The following is a 21,638-nucleotide window of genomic DNA, read 5'->3' on the forward strand; positions in this document are numbered from 1 at the left end:
CTAGACCAGCGGTTTCCAAACTGCAGCCCATGGGCCAGATGTGGCCCTTTGCTTACCTTTATCTGGCCCTTGGGGCAACATGCTATCCATGGACACCAGTGGAGGGGCACCATTCCTACCTTGAATACCAACATTGGAGAACCATTATTCCCACTGATACCAACAATAGGGCACTATTCCTTCCACTAAAACCAATGATGGGACACTGTTTACTCTCACTGACACCAGGAAGTTTTCTAATCCCACTGGCCACAGTCTAGCCCCCCTCTTAAGCCTCCAGGATAGTAGGGCTCCATTCACACTTGTACAACTCCAAAGTCATGCAACTTTGGCTTTGACCAATGATAATGGACAACTGTTGCACAACTGTCACATGTATAACATTCAGGTGCAACTTTCATGTGACTTTTGAGGGTTTACATTGCACTCTGTGGCACTCAAGTCACATGAAAGTCAGACCAGAGTAGTGCAGGAACGTTTTTAAAGTCGTTGAGACTTCAAGTCGCACATAATTGAACGGCTGTCATTGAAAAACATGGGGTTAGACTTTAGTGTCCAAAGTCGCACACATGTGAATGGAGCCTAAACTGGCCCTTTGTTCAGAGAATTTGGAGACCCTTGCCCTAAACTAAAAATTACTTAACCTTTGCAGTGCTGGAGGGCCCCACTTCAAGGGTTTTTTTTTCCCTTGCACCTGACTGTGTATTCTTGTATACTGATTAGTTGCCATATTTACGAAGCAGAGTGAAGTGAAAATTCAACTTGGTAGACTTTTTTTTGTACACACAGTAAAAGGAGCTATTGCTGAAATGTTACAACACTATAACAAGCCTTATCGGGAAAATCCCGGCACTACTAATTATAACGTGGCGTGTTCAGATCTTTCAGGTCACTTGCAGTGATTGGCCTTTGTACCAGAGACTTCTTTATGTTTCTAAGTATGAATCAGATCTCTTCTCTACATTCTGTATCAAGACAGAATGGTGTAGTAAATTTATAGATAAGATACAGATTGGACTATGTTCTTGTCATCCTATACTCCCATCAGCCCCTGTAATAGATAGCAACATGAGAATGTAAACATGTTGATAAAATGGATTTCTTTCTATTCAGTGATTCTTGCACTAATATTTAAACAAGTAGTTAAAGTGGAACTTTACCCATAACAACAATGTTCTTTAGTAGGGAACATACATTCCACATTATTATTATTATTAATAATAATAATAATGCAACCAAAATAGTGTGCTGTAAATAGCTTCCAGCAATGCTCCTGTTTCTTCTTGCTGGAGGCTGCCATTTTGCTGAAGCCCAGCAGTAAATCTTAAAGGGAGAATGTTAAAGTCAGCAGCTACAAATACTGTATCAGCAGATACAATTTAATATAGATTTAATATATGGATGCTTACCTGTCCAGGGATCCCACGATGTCGGCACCCCAAGCCTATCCATCCATCGGCTCTGGGTGCAGGCGCCAGCATCTTCACTAAGGGAAACTGAAAGTGAAGCCTTGCAGCTTCACAGCCTGTTTCCTACTGTGCACATGCGAGTCCCGCTGTGCTTTCTGAATGGTCCCAATGTCTTCTGGGACCTGTGTGTCTCCCAGAAGGCAGCGGGGGGCTGGAAATTTCGTAGATTGGCGCACAACGTTTGCGACAATCTTACCTGGAAGTGGGAGCAGGTACCTGGTTTTGACAGGTATCTGCTCCCCACCTCTGAAAGGTGCCAAATGTGGCAACGGAGGGGAGGAGGAAACTAACAAGCAGAGCTTCCTCTTTTGGGTGGAGCTCTGCTTTAAGAAAAAGCTTATGAATAAGAAAAAAAGAGAATTGTGTGGAAAGCCAACTGTAAATGTACACCAGGAGCACAAAGCCTTTTCAGTGCCTGGCTCCAGGTTAGATATTGAGTTATGGTGACATACTTGGCCCTGTTGTAAACACAGTACCACAAAACCAAGAAGTTTACCACAATCCCGGCTCAGAGTTACAAAAACTCTATTGTGCGTCATTTACTCAACACCGCAAAATCCTGTATTCCCGCTACGTGGAAACAAATCACACCACCATCTATTGGTTGCATAGAGTAGAGGTTATTAACAAACTGGATACCTGGTTCTCGTGGCACAACACAAACAAGAAAAGCATTCTAAGGTCTGGAGGCTTTGGAACGTATTCATATTCTCTGATAAAGGAAAGTCTCTACTAAACTCTTGAAGAGTAACCCGACATAAGCCAAAAGAAGATTGACACCAACGTTGCGTCCATCACCCCCGGGTTGAACAACCCCCTCCCCTACCTTCCCATCCATTCATCTCTTTCTCCCACTCTTCCTCCTGAATCTCTCCCTTGGTACTTCAGTGCCTTCCCTTTTCTTCGTTTCTTACATAGTGGTTGGGGAATAGACAGTTGGAACGAATCTGTGATTAAGATATCAAGGCAACATCTCATACCTAATTGTCTAGGATTAGAAATATTAAATGTCTAATGATGTCTGTGTAAAATGCTGCACTAACTTGTCCTTTATGACTATATTATGTGGTCCACATAGTGGACGGAGACTTGATCTCTCTTCAAATTCTCTCACGTATGTTTGTTGTCTGATATGTCCATCATTGTACTGTACCCTCCTTGACCCCCCCTCTTTAAAACTCAATTTGAAAAAAAACCAAGAAGTTTTCATTGCGGGTCCAACCTGTGCTATGTGCATGTAGTTTGTGTTCACCACAGAGGTGTATGGGGGGCTGAAATTGGTAATTTAAAGCACACACTGTGAACATTGGCTCATTGCAGAACTAGGGAGTGTAGAAGCGAAGTGGAGAAAAATTGCTTTTGCCGCTTTCTCCAGGTTTTGGTATTCCTGGCTGGGGCTCTGTAGTTTGGAGATGCCATAGTGTCTTGGGTGGGATGGAATCTCCAACTTCGTGTCCAGGTTTTGTGGAGGACCAGCAGGGTATGTGCTCAGGTGCACACAGCCCTTATAATGGAGAGTTAGGAATACCTCAGGGCTCCCAGTTGGAGACTGCTCCACCCAAGAGAGACAGGAGGCATCCAGGAGTCAGAGGCAGCAGGAGGCAGCCAGAGCGTGTTTGTCTGCAAGAGACGGTAAACGGCATGAGTACTAAGGCTGGTTTCACACCTATGCGAAATGGATGCGGATTTCTCCTCCTCCAATTCGGGGAGAATGTGACTGGCTCTCTATGGAGCCTGTTCACATATCTCCGCAGCAGGTCCGGTGCATTTAAGCAGGAAAAACGTGTGCCTTTTTTGGTCTGTTTCAGGTCCGAATTCAGCCCAAAGTTCGGGCTGAAATCTGACCTGAAACGGTGAACCATGATGCACCGGACCCCTGCTGTGTGACAGATCCGTCTTAGGTGTCAACCCAGCCTCAGGCTTGAGAGAAGTTGTGTGTATTAGAGGGAAGCTGTTGGATTTGAAGAACCTATGGTCTGGGTGACCATTGGAAAGAGCAGAGGTACTGCTAAAGAGAGTAGCCAGGTGGGCTAGCATTTTTCAGTTGGGCCCAACATCCCCACCCACTACAGGCTTCCTGCAGCAACCTACAGGAGGGGGTGGAGATGAGACCAGTCACCCTGCACAAGGAGACAGAGCAGCAGTAACCGGACTTTATTACGGCAAGCTCCTGCACCGAGGGAATGTTTCAAACTAGCTGCACAGGTGTAGAAGAAATCCACAAAGATCCAACTAATGTGTAGTACACGCAATGAAAAATTATCACTTTCAGACTGATCGTCCGACAATCTGATCGTTGGTACACAGCTTTCGCAAGCTGATTGTGACAGGCGAAATGATCCGAAGGGACAAACGTGAACGTTTTTCCCCATGGATAACAGAACAAACTATTTTCGTTTAATCGCCTCTGTAATTAGCCGGTTACACTGTCGGATCGTTTCTTGGGTAAGCCGGTGGAAACAGCAAGCCCAAGAAACACCGGCGAGTGGTGGAAGTAAGGGGTGGACTTGTGAGCCGCCTGGAATGCTTTCAAGAGAAAGCCAGCCACCGGCTGAAAAAAACAATACATAGGGTTACGGCTGAAGGCTTCAGCCATGATGCCGGTAAACCACTCACAAACTGCAACATAGATGTACATATTGCGGTCGGCAAGCGGTTTAGCCTGGTACATGATTGATTGAGAATATTGAATTAATGATCGTTTAAAAAAAAAATAGAGAAATAACTGCCTATTGTAAATTCTATGATCATGAAAGATAAGCAGAAAAAAAATATTAAGTCAATGATCATGTGTTGAGTTCTTGACCAGTAGATGAATCATCCCTCCAGCATCTGCTGAAACCAAAAACTGGTTTTGCTGGACTGACCCTTTAAAGACGCGGCCTTCTGCCTCAACATTTTGGGAGGGAAGCTTGATAAAACCCACCTAAAAGACCAAAAAAAAAAACCCTAGAATTAATGATCGTTAGTTTTTTTTTTTTTTTACAACTTAAAAAAATGTGCAAACTTATGACCATAAAGTTGTGAACAATATTCACCATAAACCACATAAGAAACAAAGTAAAATAGAGTGCTTGAAAATAGTGCCAATTGATAAGAGAATGCTACAATAAAGTGCAAAGGTATGGTGAAAATGTTATCAAAAAAGGTCCATAAAAGTGATTGAATAATCTTCATATAAATGATGTGACTTGATATGAGTGCTTGACCTCGTGAGACCCTTCACCTCTAATAAGATGGATGGCTTACCGAATCGTCAGCGACCCCCCCCTTACTCAGGGAGGTCAGAAAGCGCGAATTGGATCACAGATCCCCACCATGGAACTCCAGATCTCCTGGGCTTCCTAGACCTCCCAGTGTCTTTTGTCAGTAACCTCTGTGTCTCAGATGGTCAATCACGGCAAGTATCCCAAGTGTTCAAAGATAGTGCAAATCATGTAACATAATCTTTCATATTCTACAAACAATTTGGAGTTTATATTATGGTGTGTGTGTTTTTTTTTAATTTTTTCTCTTAAAATTCATTCCCCCCCCCCCCCCCCCAAAAAAAATTGCATTGTATTCCCTAAAGTCTCTGATATATATATATATATATATATATATGTGTGTGTGTGTATGTATGTATGTATGTATGTATATATGTATGTGTTTGAGGGTTGTTTTAGGCTGGGTGCACATATATGCCAAATTTTATCCATTTTTAACCGCATCCAATTCGCATAACAAGTGAGTGTGATCAGCTTTTAATGGAGCCAGCTCACACATGTCCAGGGTGGCTGCGGTGTGGTTGAAAAGGGTCCTGTGCCTTTGTGGGTCTGGTTCAGGTGCAAATTCAGACAAAAATTTGAACCTGAATTGGTGAACAGAAACACATAGGACATTGGACTGCAAACTGCAGTTGCATATATGTGAACCCAACCTTTATTGAGTCCTACCTGGGAAAAATCTCAGTATACATTAGTGCGAAGTTAGGTGAATTTTACATATTCAGGAGAGAAAGGTCACTGAGAATTATCTCCATGTTCTTACTTTCCTCCTCAACAGATAAAGGTCCTGTATCCTTGTCGTGGTCATGTTGAAATTGACCCTGAAGTATTATGGGAGCAGTTTGTTACTGTGGTAAAGGAAGCTGTGAAAGGTAATTTTCTGTAATGAGTTGACATTTGAAGTCAGTATTGAAGTATTGACTTGTCGCTGACGTGTTGCTTGTTTGCAGATGCCAGAATTCACATAACTCAAGTAGCTGGAATTGGAATTTCCACGCAGAGGGCCACCTTCGTTACCTGGGACAAGTAAGCGAGAATAGGTGTTTACGTTTTGTGATAAACCCCCCCCCCCTCGTGGTTCTTAGGGTTTCAGTCTGTGAGCAGAAATACATGTAACCTATAAAATGATGATTATTATTATTATTCAGGATTTATATAGCGCCAACAGTTTACACAGTGCTTTACAATATAAAATTGAGACAATACAGTTATAATATAATAAAATACAAGAGGATTAAGAGGGCCCTGCTCAGAAGAGTTTACAATCTAATAGGGTGGGACAGGTGGTACAAAAGACTGTGGGAAATGAGCTGAAGAAAGTGGTAAAAAATTAGTTGGAGGCGCGATAGGCTTCCCTGAAGAGATTAGTTTTTAGGGATCGCCTGAAGGTAGCAAGAGTAGGGGGATAGCCAGCCGGACAGGTTGAGGTAGCGAGTTCCAGAAGATGGGAGAGGCTCTGGAGAAATCCTGGAGAGGAGCATGGGAGCAGGAGACGAGGGAGCTTGAAAGTAGGAGGTCTTGGGAGGAGCGGAGAGGACGGTTTGGGTGATATTTGGAGACAAGATTGGTGATGTAGCTCAGGGAAGAATTGTGATTGACATTGTATGTTGTGGTTAGTATTTTGAATTTAATTTGCTGGGCGATTGGGAGCCAGTATAGGGATTGGAGGAAGGGGTCGACAGACGCTGAACGGTAGGTAAGGTGGATAAGCCTATCCGACAAGGAGGTCCTTGGAATATAGGTTATCTATCTATCTATCTGAAAAATATCATGCTGGCTATCTATACTGATATGGACTGGGTAATGTGTTAGGAACAAAAGGATGCCACATCGTTTTATGGAAATGAAAATTCTCAACCTACAGAGGGCTGAATTCAGACACCTGAAAATCAAAGTGGAAAAAGGTTAGAAAAAAAAAACAATATAAATGTTTGGTGGTTCTAAGTAATTTTCTAGCAAAAAAAAAAATGATTTTATCTTGTAAACAACAAATCTCAAAAAGAGGCTCAGTCCTTAAGTGGTTAAAGCATGTTATACACAGTGCTTGTGCTGTGTATTTTGGCCCCCTGTATCACCTGAAATACCTGGCTGATCCTGTCAGTTTCTACCCTCCCCTCTGTACAATGACCACGATAAATCAGCAGCCCTGACACACTTGTCAGTGTATGTGCTTCCATCATACGCTGCTATCTGCAGCTCTTCTGTGTCTCCCTCTGTCCTTCTCCCCCTCCCTGTCTGTCATCTCTCACTATCACTGATCTACTCCTCTCCCCACTGCTTCAAAACTAACTGATCTGTATATCATCACCTCTGTCAGATAAAAAGCTGAGTCCTATTGCCTAAGTTTTTTTTTTTTTTTTTACTATATCTTTATTTATCCAAACGTTTTTAGAAAAAAATTTTATAAACAAGTATAAAAATAAATTAAAAAAAAAAAAAAAAATTTTTAAAGCGCCCCCGCGAGCTCGCGCAGCGAAGAAAACGCATATGGAAGTCGTGCCCGCATATGTTAACGGTGTTCAAATCACACATGTGAGGTATCGCCACGATCGTCAGAGCGAGAGCAATAATTCTAGCCCTAGACCTCCTCTGTAACTCTAACCTGGTAACCGTAAAAAAATGTAAAGCGTCGCCTATGGAAATTCATAGCTACCATAGTTTGTCGCCATTCCACGAGTGCGTGCAATTATAAAGCATCACATGTTTGATATCTATTTACTCGGCGTAACATTATCTTTCACATTATACAAAAAAATTGGGGTAACTTTACTGTTTGGATTTTTTAAAATTCGTGGAAGTGTCCTTTTTCCAAAAATGTGCGTTTAAAACACCGCTGCACAAATAACGTGTGATATAAAATATTGCAACAATCTCCATTTTATTCTCTAGATTCTCTGCTAAAAAAAATATATATAATGTTTGGGGGTTCTAAGTAATTTTCTAGCAAAAAATATGGATTTTAACTTGTAAACACCAAATTTGAAAAATAGGCTTAGTCATGAAAGGGTTAATTTAATCAATGTTTCTCTACTAATTCTGGCTGTTTTACCTGCCCATATAAAGCTCCCAATGATTTTCCGTGGTTCAAACTTTTTGTTGCAGGGAATATTGGGATAGTCTAAAATATATATAGTATCTTCGGTAAAATATCCATTTTTATGATACTTATCCTACCCAACCAAGAAAATAATTCTCTATTATATTGTTGTAATAATTTTGTAATTTTTTTTCACTAGTGGGAGGTAATTGCACTCCTGGATCTTACGAATATCCCGAGGGATGTATATTCCAAGATATTTAAGCACATCAGTTTGCCATTTAAACGAAAAGTTCTTTTTAAGTAAATCTACTGTAACATTTGGTAAGGTGATATTAAGTGCTTCTGATTTATCAAAATTCACTTTGAAATTACTCACCTCCCCAAAACACTTAAATGCCTTAATTGAATTCGGCAGGGAAACCAAGGGGTTAGTGATATACAATAATAGGTCATCAGCATAAACTGACATTTTATATTCATTATCCCCTATTTCTATACCAGAGATATCTCTATTGTTCCGAATAGCTGTTGTTAGATGTTCCATAACTAATACGTATAATAAAGGGGACAATGGACATCCCTGTCGGGTACCATTCGCTATAGTGATTGTATCGGATACCTGACCATTTGCTCGTATTTTCGCAGTTGGATTATGATATAACGCCATTATTTTTTCAAAAAGCACTGGCCCTATCCCCCACTGTTTTAACGTTTCTTGTAGAAAGCACCAACCCACCCGATCAAACGCCTTCTCGGCATCTATTCCCATAAGGCAGGATGGGATGATGTGTCTCTGAACATATTCCACCAATGTCAGGGTTTTTAAGGTATTATCTCTTGCCTCCTGTCCTTTTATGAATCCCATTTGATCCAGATGTATGTATTTTGGTAAAATCAGAGTAATTCTATTTGCTATTATTTTAGAATATATTCTAAGATCAACATTTGTCAAAGAAATAGGTCGATAATTACCACATAAAGTGTGGTCCTTTTCGGGTTTGGGTATTAGTGAGATATAAGCCTGCATACATTGTGAAACAAAGGGCTGCCCGGCAGACACAGAATTAAATGTCCGCTTCAAAATGGGGATTAGTAGATCTTTAAAGGTTTTATAGAATCGTGGGGTAAAACCGTCCGGTCCCGGGCTTTTGCCCGGTGCCAGTATATCTACTATATTCTGTATTTGCAGCTCAGAGAACTCCTGTTCTAGTTATTCTACTTCAGTTACCGATAAAGTTGGTAAGGCCGTATCTTTTATATATTGGTGAACTCTCTGCTGGACTTTTTCCGGGTGTTGCTCTGCTAGTTGATTTGGAATATTATATAATCTGGTATAAAAAGTATGAAAAGCCTTTAGGATCCCCTTCGGGTCATACGCTACATCACCAGTTTCTGATTTAATCTTTATAATAGATTATGTATTTACCCGTTGGTGTAGGGCTCTAGCTAACAATTTACCTGGTTTATTACCCTGTTGAAAATACAGAGCCCGGTTTCTGTCCCTAGCCCGCAATGATTGTTCATTTAACAAGGTTCGTAGCTCTGCTCTTTTTTCCACTAATTCCTCACATTTTCTCAGTGCTGGTGTTCCCTTATATAAAAGTTCTAGTCTCGAAATTTCCTTTAGCAATTCATCCGTTCTGTTCTCTTTAGCTTTTTTTAATCTAGTTCTGTGTTTTATGAATAAACCCAGTACTACACATTTCAAGGCCTCCCATTGAGTAGGTACAGAGGTGGTATCCCCTATATGATCCTTTACAAAGTTTATTATAGCTTCTTTAACCACTTCAATACCAGGCACGTAGACACCTTCCCGCCCAGGCCAATTTTCACCTTTCAGTGCTGTTGCATTTTGAATGACAATTGCGCGGTCATGCTACACTGTACACAAACACATTTTTTATCATTTTGTTCCCACAAATAGAGCTTTGTTTTGGTGGTATTTGATCACCTCTGCGGTTTTTATTTTTTGCGCAACAAATAAAAAAAAAAAAAAAAAAATTCGAAAAAAAACAAGTTTTTCTTTGTTTCTGTTAAAATTTTTTGTAAATAAGTACGCTTTCTCCTTCAATGATGGGCACTGATATGGCTGCACTGATGGGCACTGATACGGCGGCACTGATGGGCACTGATGGGCACCGATGAGGTGGCACTGATGAGGTGGCACTAACGGGCACTGATGGGCACTGATAGGCGTCACTGATGGGCACTGATAGGTGGCACTGATGGGCACTGATAGGTGGCACTGGTATGCGGCACTGATGGGCACTCATAGGTGGCACCGATGGGCACTCATAGGTGGCACCGATGGGCACTCATAGGCGGCACTGATGGGCATTCGTAGGTGGCATTGATTGGTACATATAGATGGCACTGATGGGTACTTATGGGTGGCACTGATGTGTGGCACCGATGGGCACTGACAGGTGGCACCGATGGGCACTGACAGGTGGCACCGATGGGCAATGACAGGTGGCACTGATAAAACATTGCTGGGCAGATCTGGGCATTGCTGGGCAGATCAGTGACATAATGGTGCCAATCAGTGCCCATTTGTGGGCACTGATTGGCACAGATTGGGCACATGTGGATGGCCATGGGGTACATACCTGGCCATCCACGTTGCCCCTTCCCTGGTGGTCCTAGTGGCATCCCTGGTGGTCCAGTGTGGTGATCTGAGGGGGGGCTGCGCTGATAAACAATCAGCGCAGACCCCCCCCTGCCAGGAGAGCCGCCGATCGGCTCTCCTCTACTCGCATCTGTCAGACGCGAGTGAGGAAGAGCCGTTCAACGGCTCTTCCAATTGACAGCGTGATCAGCCGTGATTGGACACGGCTGATCACGTGGTAAAGAGCCTCCGCCGGAGGCTCTTTACCAAGATCGGTGGAGCGGTGTGTCAGGCTGGCACACCGCTCCACCGATCGCCGCGATGCGCGCCCCCGGGGGCGCGCTGCGGCATGTTATCCTGCTGGACGTCATATGACGCCCAGTCAGGATAACAGAACCACTTCCCGGACGTCAATCCGCTATTGGGCGGGCGGGAAGTGGTTAATTTCCCTTACACAGGGCTCATCAAACAGAAGATTATCATTCAACTTCCAAAAACATCTGTTCCCATTCTTATTGGATTCTGCTACCACCAGAAATATAGGCATATGATCTGACCAGATCGCATTGCCTAGTGCCTAAGTGTTTTTTTTTTTTTTTTTTTTAATTAATTTCTTTAATAAAGCAATTTCTACCTGTTTTAACAGGGTCTCCCAGCAATCACATGACTCCAGGCTCTCTGCTCCTCCCCTGGATGACGTCAACAAGGGAATCTCAGCACCGCCCACTGGAGATATCACATGGGGAGAGCTGAGAGCCTGGAGTCATCTTATCGCTGGGAGAGGCTGTTAAAACAGGTAGAAATATCTTTTTTTTTTAATAAAACACAGGCACTAGGATGCAGCTCTTTATCTGACAGAGAGGGGGAGAGGAGAGCTTCTAGCTCATGGCGGTGCTCAGAGCAGAAGTGGGAGCTGGGTACCTGTCAAAACTAGGTACGCCTCTCCTTCCTGTCGAGTGCCCACACAGTAAGCAGCTTGCTATGGGGGCACCCAAGCCGAGCTGCAGCTCCTTGTGTCCATTCAGACACGGAGCTGCAGTTCAGTCCGTCCCCTCTCTCTCGATTGGTTAACTGACTTTGACAGCCACGGGAGCCAATGGCGCCGCTGCTGTGTCTCAGCCAATCAGGAGGGGAGTCTCGGACGGCCAAGGGACTCGTGGACATCGCTGGACAGAGATGGGGCTCAAGTATGAGGGGGGCTGCTGCACACAGAAGGCTTTTTATCTTGATGCATTAGGATAAAAAACCTTCTGCCTTTACAACTCCTTTAACATTGGTATATTCAGTGTGCATCTAATTAAAAATCCACCTCTTTCAATATATTGTTGAAACATCAAGCTTCACAGTAAGGGCTCATTCACATGTGTGTCAATAAACTGTGTTTATGTGGCATTTATTTAGCATTTTAAAGACTTCTAACTGACCTGTGACTCCTGCCATGAATATTACAATGGGCACCAAATAGTGCTATTCACACAGGAGCAGTAGTGCTGTCATGGAAAAACTAAGCAGCATGTTGCTTTTATGAGATCGATGCTTGTCAGCTGCCACCTTTGCTTTCAATGGTAATGCTCTTCAACCACACGCTAACCGCACCTAGAGCATTTAAGGCATGTTAGTGAAGCATTTATAAAGTGTTAGCTGAGTATTAGGGAAGAGTCAGTGGAGGTTCCATCCTGTATCCCAAAATGCACTGGGAAACAATAGAGAACTAGAACAGAGCAGCTCCAGTTCCTCCCTGTTTGTACAGAGCAGCTGTGTGCTGATGCCATTTGCTTCTGTGTGCAGGCAGAAGCATCAAATCAGCCAGCAATACTGACAGTGTCAGGCAGGAGCAGAGGCATGGCGCATTTTTGCCAGTGACGAGGCTTTTTGTTTCAGAAAAGCTGAGTTGGACCAAGCCATGTGCCAAAGATTGATCTTTTGCCCTTTCTTTTCTCAGAGAATAGGTGCAGAAACTCCGAGTCACCCCTTGACTCTGCCCCTACCCACCTCCAAGCACTGTTCCTTGGTTCCACCCCTTACACACCTCCCAGTACTACCCCTTTTAGAGGATACAGAACCAAGTATAGTTTTGTGGTGTCTCGTAATATGTATGGAATTTGTTAATAAGGCACTTACTGTAAATCATTCTAGCAACAGTAGACCCCTCAGCGACAACAGTTCCACCCCAGCAACAATAGACTCCCAACAGCCAGCATCAATAGACCCTCCAGCAGCAGGCAATATTAGACCCCTCCCTCAACAGTAGATCCCCCCCCCTGCAACCATTGAGGCCCCGCAACGTAAGACCCACCCCCTAGCAAAAATAGATCTGCTTCAGCAACAATAGATTCCCCAGTAGCCAGCAACAATAGACCCCTCCCTCAACAGTAGATCCCTCCCTGCAATAATTGACCCCCCCAGCAACAATAGACCCCCTTCCTCTGCAAAAATAGACTCCCTCCAGCAGCAATAGATTCTCCCAGCACCCTTTGCCATTACATACATTCAGTTCTGGAGGTCCCGGAACTGCGTTCCTGCTGTAAAAAAGCCCTGGATCACAGTAAAGGAAACCATCTTGCAGAGAATTCACAAAAATTCCTATTACTCCACAACCCAACCATGCCTTTTAAAGAAGATTGTTTCCTCTACATCACTTCCACTGTAAGCACTTCCCACTAGAAAAGCAACGCACTCATGGGCACTTATCAAGCATTCTTGAAGCTTTTCCCACAATTCATAAACTCAATGAAAACACTTTGTAAATTCTATGGGCACGGTAATGAGAATTGCTTCTTTCTTCATAAACACAGGTGAATGAGCCCTAATGCAGAATTCCCAGAAAATCAACAAGCACTTAAAGCGGTAGTAAACTCTGTTTATACTGTACCTTCAGGTAAACCTTCTTATAGTAAATATCTCCTAAATGTGCACTGTTCAGGAGATATTTACTTGTGTAGCAGCCGGTGATGTCAGCGGCGCCCTGCACTCTCAATGGATGGCAGCTGTCCATTGAGGTAGCTGTGCCACAGCCGCGACTCCCATGTGCAGGGATGATTGCAGCTTGGCCATTCAAACATCCGCAGCCGGCAAACACTGAAGGAAGACCGGGTGGAAATGGAAGCCTGGTCAGCAGTAACGGCGTGCCGCTGGAGGGCTTTGTTTTCAGATAAGATAAGTCTTCCATAATGTGCTAGTATGCAACGCATGCTAGCACATTATGACCTTGTCTTGCAAGGCACACTTCACTCTCAACCCCATGCGCCTCCCAACGATCTCCTGGAACACGTCACATGTCCCAGGAGGCTGTAGAGCTGGTCTGCAAGCGTAGCAGGTCTCAAGCATGTACAGTGGGGAGCTGATTGTGAAACAGCAGGAAGTCACAGCCGGCTTTCTACAGTCAGGATGGCGGTGTTGGGGACCCAAAGACTGGTGAGGAACCGGCCTGGGTGAAGACAGAGCTAGACTGATAATTATCTGTTTATTAAAAGTCAGCAACTACAGTAGTTGTAGCTGCTAGCTTGTAATTTTTCTTGTTTATAACTGACTGAAGTTCCCCTTTAACTTTTTGAATGCTTGTCCTGAAATGAAACTTCATGCCTAGAGTTAGATATGTCTGGTAACTATCCATTAGAGCAAATAACAGGGAAAAAGTAAACTTGAACAGACCTAGTAACGGCATGAGCAGGCCCTGATTGCTCTCACTGCTGCCATATAAGTAGGGTTAATCTTTCTTACATTCATACAGGTGTATTGACTACACATAACGTGTTTATCTGTCAATATTAATGGTAAAATTTCACACCAGAATCGCATAGGAACGCTCACCACATTCCTGTGCCACTCCTGTTCGCTCCAGTGCAGTTTAATTTGGCAGACCAGAATGAGCTGCAAACTGCACTCGGAAGTCATGCATGCACTGCTTTTGAAACATGTGCTGCACGAAATCGCATGATACTGTGATTGTCTTGCAATCTGGTGCCTGCAAACGCACTGTGCTTACAATCTGTGTTTGGGGTGCCAAAAACAATGTATTGGCACCTGCAGTGACTCTGAAAGGCAATGTGTTTTGAACACGGTGTGGGAAACACGCATGGGAGGCCCCTTTCCTGCACCACATTCTGGTGTAAATCAGCCCCAAATTGTGATGTCTTTGGATATTTATTCTTGCAAAAGAAAAATTAGAGATTAAAAAAAAAAAATCACAATGTATCTTTTTTTTTTTTTTTTTTTTTACAGGAATACAGGAAAACCTTTCCATAATTTTATCAGCTGGCAAGACCTACGGGCAGCGGAACTTGTCAGTTCCTGGAACAGCTCCCTGCTGTTAACGGTAATATTTTGTACTTGAACACTGTAAAACCATTTTCTGTAATTTTAAAGTTTTAACGTTTTCTTGCGGGGCTGCATTTACAGATAGCCTTGCAGATCCATAGCCAAGACATAAACATTTTAGAGAAGCTGCAAACTCCTTTCATTACCTAGAGCAAGAATGTTTCTAAAAGTGGACTTGGGGGATTATTTACTAAAGGCAAATCCACTCCGCACTACAAGTGCACTTGGAAGTGCAGGTGCTGTAAATCTGAGGGGAAGATCTGAAATGAGGGGAAGCTCTGCTGATTTTATTATCCAATCATGTGCAAGCTAAAATGCTGTTTTTTATTTTCCTTGCACCCCTCAGATCTACAGCGATTGCACTTCCAAGTGCACTTGTAGTGCAAAGTGGATTTGCCTTTAGTAAATAAACCCCTTGGTCTCAAAAAGTGAAGATGAAATAAAATGGTTGTCTCTGCATTGTATAAGGCTTGTGCTGTGAGAGTAAAATAATCTCCAGCATTGGTGTCGTTGGAAGCAATAATAACCCCCAGCACTGGTGTAAGTGGCCGCAAGTGGCAGCCTCCAGGTTTCTTGCAGGAACCATTTACTTTAATCAGCTGACTTGTGGATTATCTGTGTCAACAAACTGGTGTTTATTAAGAAACACAGAGCAGAACTGAGATTACTGGATATGTAGAACAGGTTGGCCTGCCTGTGCTTCCTTAATTTTGTCCTATATAGTGGAATGCCATTTATCTCATCCCGCTCTCAGATCAGTGTATGCAGTAAGATGAAGCACAATGTGTAGTAACACTCAGCAATCATACAAAACTAAACTTTTGTTGGTTGTTGTACTGCACTTTGGGGCTGCATTCACATCTGAACGTTTTCAGCTCATAATACGCTCGCAAAACGCCCCAAAAAAACGCCTGAAAAACGTCCAACAAGCAAAATCCCATTAATTTCAATGGCACCTGTTCACATCTGAGCGTTTTGTCACCTGATGCAAAATGCCCTAAGCTCAAAAAAGAACATGAGCTTCTTTGGGGCAGAATACAGGCGTTTTTCTGCCTTTTACATTGGTGACCTGAACATCATGGTAAGAATGCGCGACTTTGAAACGCTTAGGTGTGAATGCAGCCTGAAGGTAACCATTGCTAATTGTACACTATTTTATTTAGAAAGAAGACCAGGTCAGAGCCTAATATATACCAGCTCTGCAAGTTCTAGGACAAATATAGAAACCTTATTTTGTGATGATATAATTCAAATGCAAGTAAACCTATAGACTTGTCAAATAAGACAAATGGCAATTGGCCAAGTACCCTCCTGTGCCAAGCTTTCTCTCCCAGATGAGCTTGGACTATAATTTTATCTGCCATGTGGACATTACCTAAAAGTTCCAACTTCTTTATGTACTGGATGCTAGAGTGCAGAAAGCAGAGAGCATGTCAGCACATCACTGCAACACTGCATATTGCCAGCAGCTGCACCAGGGCAGCCCTAACCACTTCAATACCGGGCACCTTCGCCCCTTTCCTTCCCAGGCCAATTTTCAGCTTTCAGCGCTCTTCCCCTTTCAATAAGAATTGCGCGGTCTTGCAACACTGTTCCCAAATGAAGTTTTTATCATTTTGTTCACACAAATATAGCTTTCTTTTGGTGGTATTTATTCACAAATCAATTTTTTATTTTTTTTGTGATATAGGCGAAAAAAAGAGCGGAAATTTTGAAAAAAAATGTTGGGGAAAAAAAAAATATATTTTCTACTTTGTTTGTTTTAAAAAAGATCCAATAAAATCTATTTTTTAATAAATTTAAGCCAAAATGTATTCTACTACATGTCTTTGGTAAAAAAAAATCCCGTTAAGTGTATAATAATTGGTTGATCACGTACAGATGTGCGCAGATGATCACGTACAGATGTGCGCAGATGATCACTGACATGTGCGCAGATGATCATTGGGACATATGATTTTAGTGTTATGTATGTGGGGACAGGTGTGTGGGGATAGTGTTTTGGGGACACTATTTTGGGGACATTGTGTGCTTACATTATGTGTTTACAGTGTGGGGACACTGGGCCGGTGATCAGTGTGTAAAAAGCTGTAAAAAAGAGCTCATACTCACTGATCACCAGCTGGCTGCAGTGATCTGCTCTCCTCTCCTCACTGACCCCTTCCGTGTGAGGAGAGGAGAGCCGATCGCCTAGCAACCAGCTCTTTATTTACATCACATGACGGCTCTGATTGGACACAGCCGTCATGTGATCAGGAGGGACAATCGCAGAACCCTCCTGCCGATCAGAGATGAGCTGTGTCCGGGTGACACGAGCGCATTGGGATCGCGCTGCTGCACAGGCGTGCGCGTGATCCCCCTCCTTTCAAGGGACATTCCTGAACGTCCACTCAGAAGGAGGAAGCTCCCACCCGGCCGTATATGTGCAGAGGCCGGGTGGGAGGTGGTTAAAGTGGTAGGACAGGGTCATGCAGTGCCCAAGGCAAAAATGCCAAACAGTGTTCCACTCTTTTGTACAGTGGATATAAAAAGTTTGTACACCCCTGTTAAAATGTCAGGTTTCTGTGATGTAAAAAAAAAAAGAGACCATAATAAGTAATTTCAGAACATTTTGACCTATCAACTGTACAACTAAGTTGAACAACAAACTGAAATCTTTTAGGTGGAGGGTAGTAAAAATAAAAAAACTAAAATAATATGGTTGCATAAGTGTGCACACCCTTACACTAGTACTTTTGTTGAAGCACCTTGGGTATGAGTCAGCATGGCACACCTGGACTTGGCAATATTTGCTACTCTTCTTTGCAAAAACACTCCAAATCTGTCAGATTACGAGGGCATCTCCTGTGCACAGCCCTCTTCAGATCACCTCACAGATTTTCAACTGGATTCAGGTCTGGGCTCTGGCTGAGCCATTCCAAAACGTTTAATCTTCTGGTGAAGCCATTCCTTTGTTGATTTGGATGTATGCTTTGGGTCGTTGTCATGGTGGTCACTATAGTTATCACATAGACAACACGAGAAGGTGAAGAGAGGAGATATTTGGTTCCTACCTTAGTTAACACGGTTTAGCACCCTGATTCTCTGTGATAAGGCTTGACACAACTTAACACCGTTTATTAAATGTATACCTAAACATTTTTCTGACACTTGTTGCTTACAAGTTAAAATCAGTATTTTACATTATATGTATATTTTTTAGCAGAGACCCTAGAGAATAAAATGGCAGTTGTTGCAATATTTTATGTCACACTGTATTTGCGCAGCGGTCTTTCAAACGCAATTTCTTTGGAAAAAAATACACTTTAATGAATGAAAACTACACAGTAAAGTTGGCACAATTTTTTTGTATAATATGAAAGATGTTACACCGCGAGAATCGTGATCTTTACTCTAAGCAAAAAAAAAAAAAAAAAAATAGTGATTTTCATTTCAGCCAGAATCGTGCAGCTCTAGTATAATGCTGTGCTGGAAAAGGTTGTAGAGGGTATGCTTTTAGTGCATTCTGAGAGTGCCATTTGCAAGGCCTGCTCTAGTTTTGTGTACCCCATACTATGTACTGTACTGTCACTAAGGCCTACTAGTGACAGACTTAGCTTCAGAAGATCAGTGTAATGACTTGATGACAAGTAAATAAAGTAGCTTTTTTGCAACTTTGATAAAGTTTACCATAGCTATGGTTGGTCAGTAACACATATCAGATGACTCAATAGGACACATTCCAGCATTGCATAATGAATTTGTAGTATATGAGGAGCAAGTGCTGTCTAAGGCACACAGATAACCCATTGTATCTTGAATGGCTAGGGTGGTAGAAGCTGTATAACTGGCCTGTATTTCCCGTTACGGTGCAAACACATCCTCTGTCCGCAACTCATTCCAGAATTGAAGTTGAGCATTGCGTTTGAAACGGTTGTGTTAGTTATTACTACCATGTTGTAGCTTCCAAATCAAGAAAAAGATGTTACGTTTAGGGAGATTGTAAAGGCTTTTTCACACTGCTAACTTTTTCATGTGCTTTTAGTGTTTAAAGGGCCAGCTCACACTTGCACTACTTTTGGTGCAGTCCAGTGTGATTTTAGCCCAATCAAATGAAAGGGCTGAAATCATACTGCACTCAGATCACATGTGAATCACACAGGAACGCACAGCGCATTCCTGTGCAATTCATGATGTGAGCCAGCCCTTAAAGCAGAACAAAAATGCATGAACAATGTATCCCTTTAAATGCTGTGGAACTCTTCACACCAATGCGCTGCACATGTGGAGCGGTTTTAAAAGTCCCACATTCTACGTTTTTGGGGCATGTTTAAAAAGCGCATCTCCCCATTGAAAAAAAAAAAAAGTATCAAAAAAAGACCACAGTTGCGTGTTTGATGCCCTTTTTGCTGTCCATGTTTCATAGGTGCATGATTTGAGTTCAGGCAACTAGAAAACACACCAAAAATACATTAAAAAAATAACCAAAAAAGCATTTTTACTGTGTTTTTTTTTTTCTACTACCATGCCATTATCTTGCTTGAAGTAGGGGTAATCTTGCATGTGTGCTCTGCATTTGAAATAAGTAGAAATCAATCTCTGCTGGCCTGCAGTGCTTTTGTGTGATAAACTGACCAGTGATCTGATTTATCTGGCTTTTCCTGCCTAATACATGACAAACATTGTGGAAATTTGTGCATCCTGATCGCATGTACCCATTCTACTGCAGAGCTCTTTACCTATGTCCAAATTAGATTCCGCACAAAGTGTATATTGTCAAATTTAAAAAATGGACCACCTGGAGCCCAACCATGCCAATCGTGAATTACTTCTAGTGCTTGATCCTTATGCCTCGTACACACAATCAGATTATCGTATGACTTATTGTTCGCATTTTGTTGCATAATATTAGTTCAACAGTGCATTGTGCGATTATTTATTTTTTCGTACGATTCTGGAAAACCTTCCTGTTTGCGTAGCTACGTATCGGAAATGAAGTCAAATACGTGTGACCCCCCCCCCCCCTGTCTGCCACGCCCTTTGGCTATTTCAGTTCGTATTGTTCGCCCGTCTCCTTCTGGGTTATTTTTGGGTTTCTGCTCATGCGTGGTGTTTGTCTATCGATTTTTAGCGGATGCATACTGTATGATTAACCACTTGCCGACCGCCGCACACAGATGTACGTCGGCAGAATGGCACAGGCAGGCAAATGGGCATGCAGGTACGTCCCTTTTAAATTTGCTGCCCTTTCGGGTGCGCACGCGGGTCCTGGGAACTCTATGTTCTCTGGCGGCCTGCGATTGCAGTGTGGAGAGGTAGAATGGGGAGATGCCTATGTAAACAAGGCATTTCCCCGTTCTGCCTTGTGTCATGACAGCGATTCACTGCTCCCTGTCATTGGGAGCAGTGATTGCTGTCATGTCCTAGGTAGCCCCCCCCAACAGTTAGAATCACTCCCTAGGACACACTTAACCTCTTCATCGCCCCCTAGTGGTTAATCCCTTCCCCGCCAGTGTCATTTACACAGTAATCAGTGCATTTTCATAGCACTGATCGCTGTATGAATGACAATGGTCTCAAAATAGTGTCAAAAGATCGCCGCCATTACTAATTAAAAAAAAAAAAAAAAAAAACTATTAATAAAAATGCCATAAAACTATCCCCTATTTTGTAACTTTTGCGCAAACCAATCAATATACGCTTATTGCAAATTATATATATATATATATATATATATATATATATATATATATATATATATATATTATTTTTTTTTTTTTTTTTTTTTTTCCAAAAAAACTGAGGAAAAAAATGTTTTATATATTTTTGGGGGATATTTATTATAGTAAAAAGTAAAAAATATATTTTTTTTTTTTTTCCAAAATTGTCGCTCTTTGTTTATAGCGCAAAAAAAAAAAAAAAAAACGCAGAGGTGATCAAATACCACCAAAAGAAAGCTCTATTTGTGGGGGGAAAAAAGGACGTCAATTTTGTTTGGGTGCAACATCGCACGACCACGCAATTGTCAGTTAAAGCGACAGTGCCGAATTGCAAAAATTGCTTTGGTCAGGAAGGGGTAGAGAAAATTGAGTACTGTCCGTGATACTTTTTTTATTTGCACTAACATATAATTTTTCAGGACAAGCTTTCGGGGTATGTCCCCTTCTTCAAGGTCCAAGCAGTACTGATTCACAAATTTTTAAGCAGAATGTTAAAGAAGAAAAAAAAAAAAAGAGAAAACCAAACACATACAAATCAATGGTAATAAAGATAGCAGCAGAGTTAGTGAGATAAGACAGAGGGAGAGCAAGGGGGAATGCAAGGGGGGATGCTAGTCACAGAGCGGTCGTAAAACTTTAGCATAATGTGTAAGGAAACCAATATCTAAATTCAGGCCATTATTCTTCGTGTCAAAAAGAAGTATCATTCTTAGTTCAAACGTTTTCCTTTCCTGGATAGTTCTGAAATTCCCTTTAAGAACTAAGACATTGAGGTCTTCTATAGTGTGGTCCGATTGTGAGAAATGATGTCCCACAGGTGTGCATAAACTGTCTTCTTTATGTTCTTTGATGGTATGTCTGTGCAAATTCATCCTCGCTTGCAACTTCTGTCCTGTTTCACCAACATAAGATCCTTTGCTGCACCTTTTGCATTGGATGAGGTACACAACATTACTTGAGGTACAGCTGTAAGATCCCATGATATTGAAGGTCCCATTAGTGTGTGTAACACTTTTGGATAGATTTATCTGGTTGCATAGTTTGCAGCGTTTTTTATTGCAGGGTTTGCTACCATTGTTTGTGACTTCATAATCAGAGTGAAGTTTCCTGCTGATTAGTTTGTGTCTGAGGTTGGGTGGTTGTCTGAAAGCCAATAATGGGGGTTGTTGGAATATTCCTTTCAGAGTTTCATCCTCTGTTATAATGGGTTGTAAATCTTTGATTATCTTTTTGATCCCT

General features: G+C 42.2%; 1 protein-coding gene across 1 annotated transcript in view; it reads left to right on the forward strand.

Annotated features, from left to right (window-relative positions):
* The window catches only part of GK5 (glycerol kinase 5), a 96,342-nt gene that overhangs the window by 13,525 nt on the left and 61,179 nt on the right, over nt 1–21,638 (forward strand). The window contains exons 2-4 of the mRNA XM_073625630.1: nt 5,514–5,607; nt 5,686–5,761; nt 14,605–14,698. Coding sequence (XP_073481731.1) covers nt 5,514–5,607; nt 5,686–5,761; nt 14,605–14,698 — 264 coding nt within the window. The remainder of the gene's footprint in view (nt 1–5,513; nt 5,608–5,685; nt 5,762–14,604; nt 14,699–21,638) is intronic.

This window comes from Aquarana catesbeiana, linkage group LG04 (genome assembly GCF_042186555.1).
Source record: "Aquarana catesbeiana isolate 2022-GZ linkage group LG04, ASM4218655v1, whole genome shotgun sequence".
NCBI classification, from domain to species: Eukaryota; Metazoa; Chordata; class Amphibia; order Anura; family Ranidae; genus Aquarana; species Aquarana catesbeiana.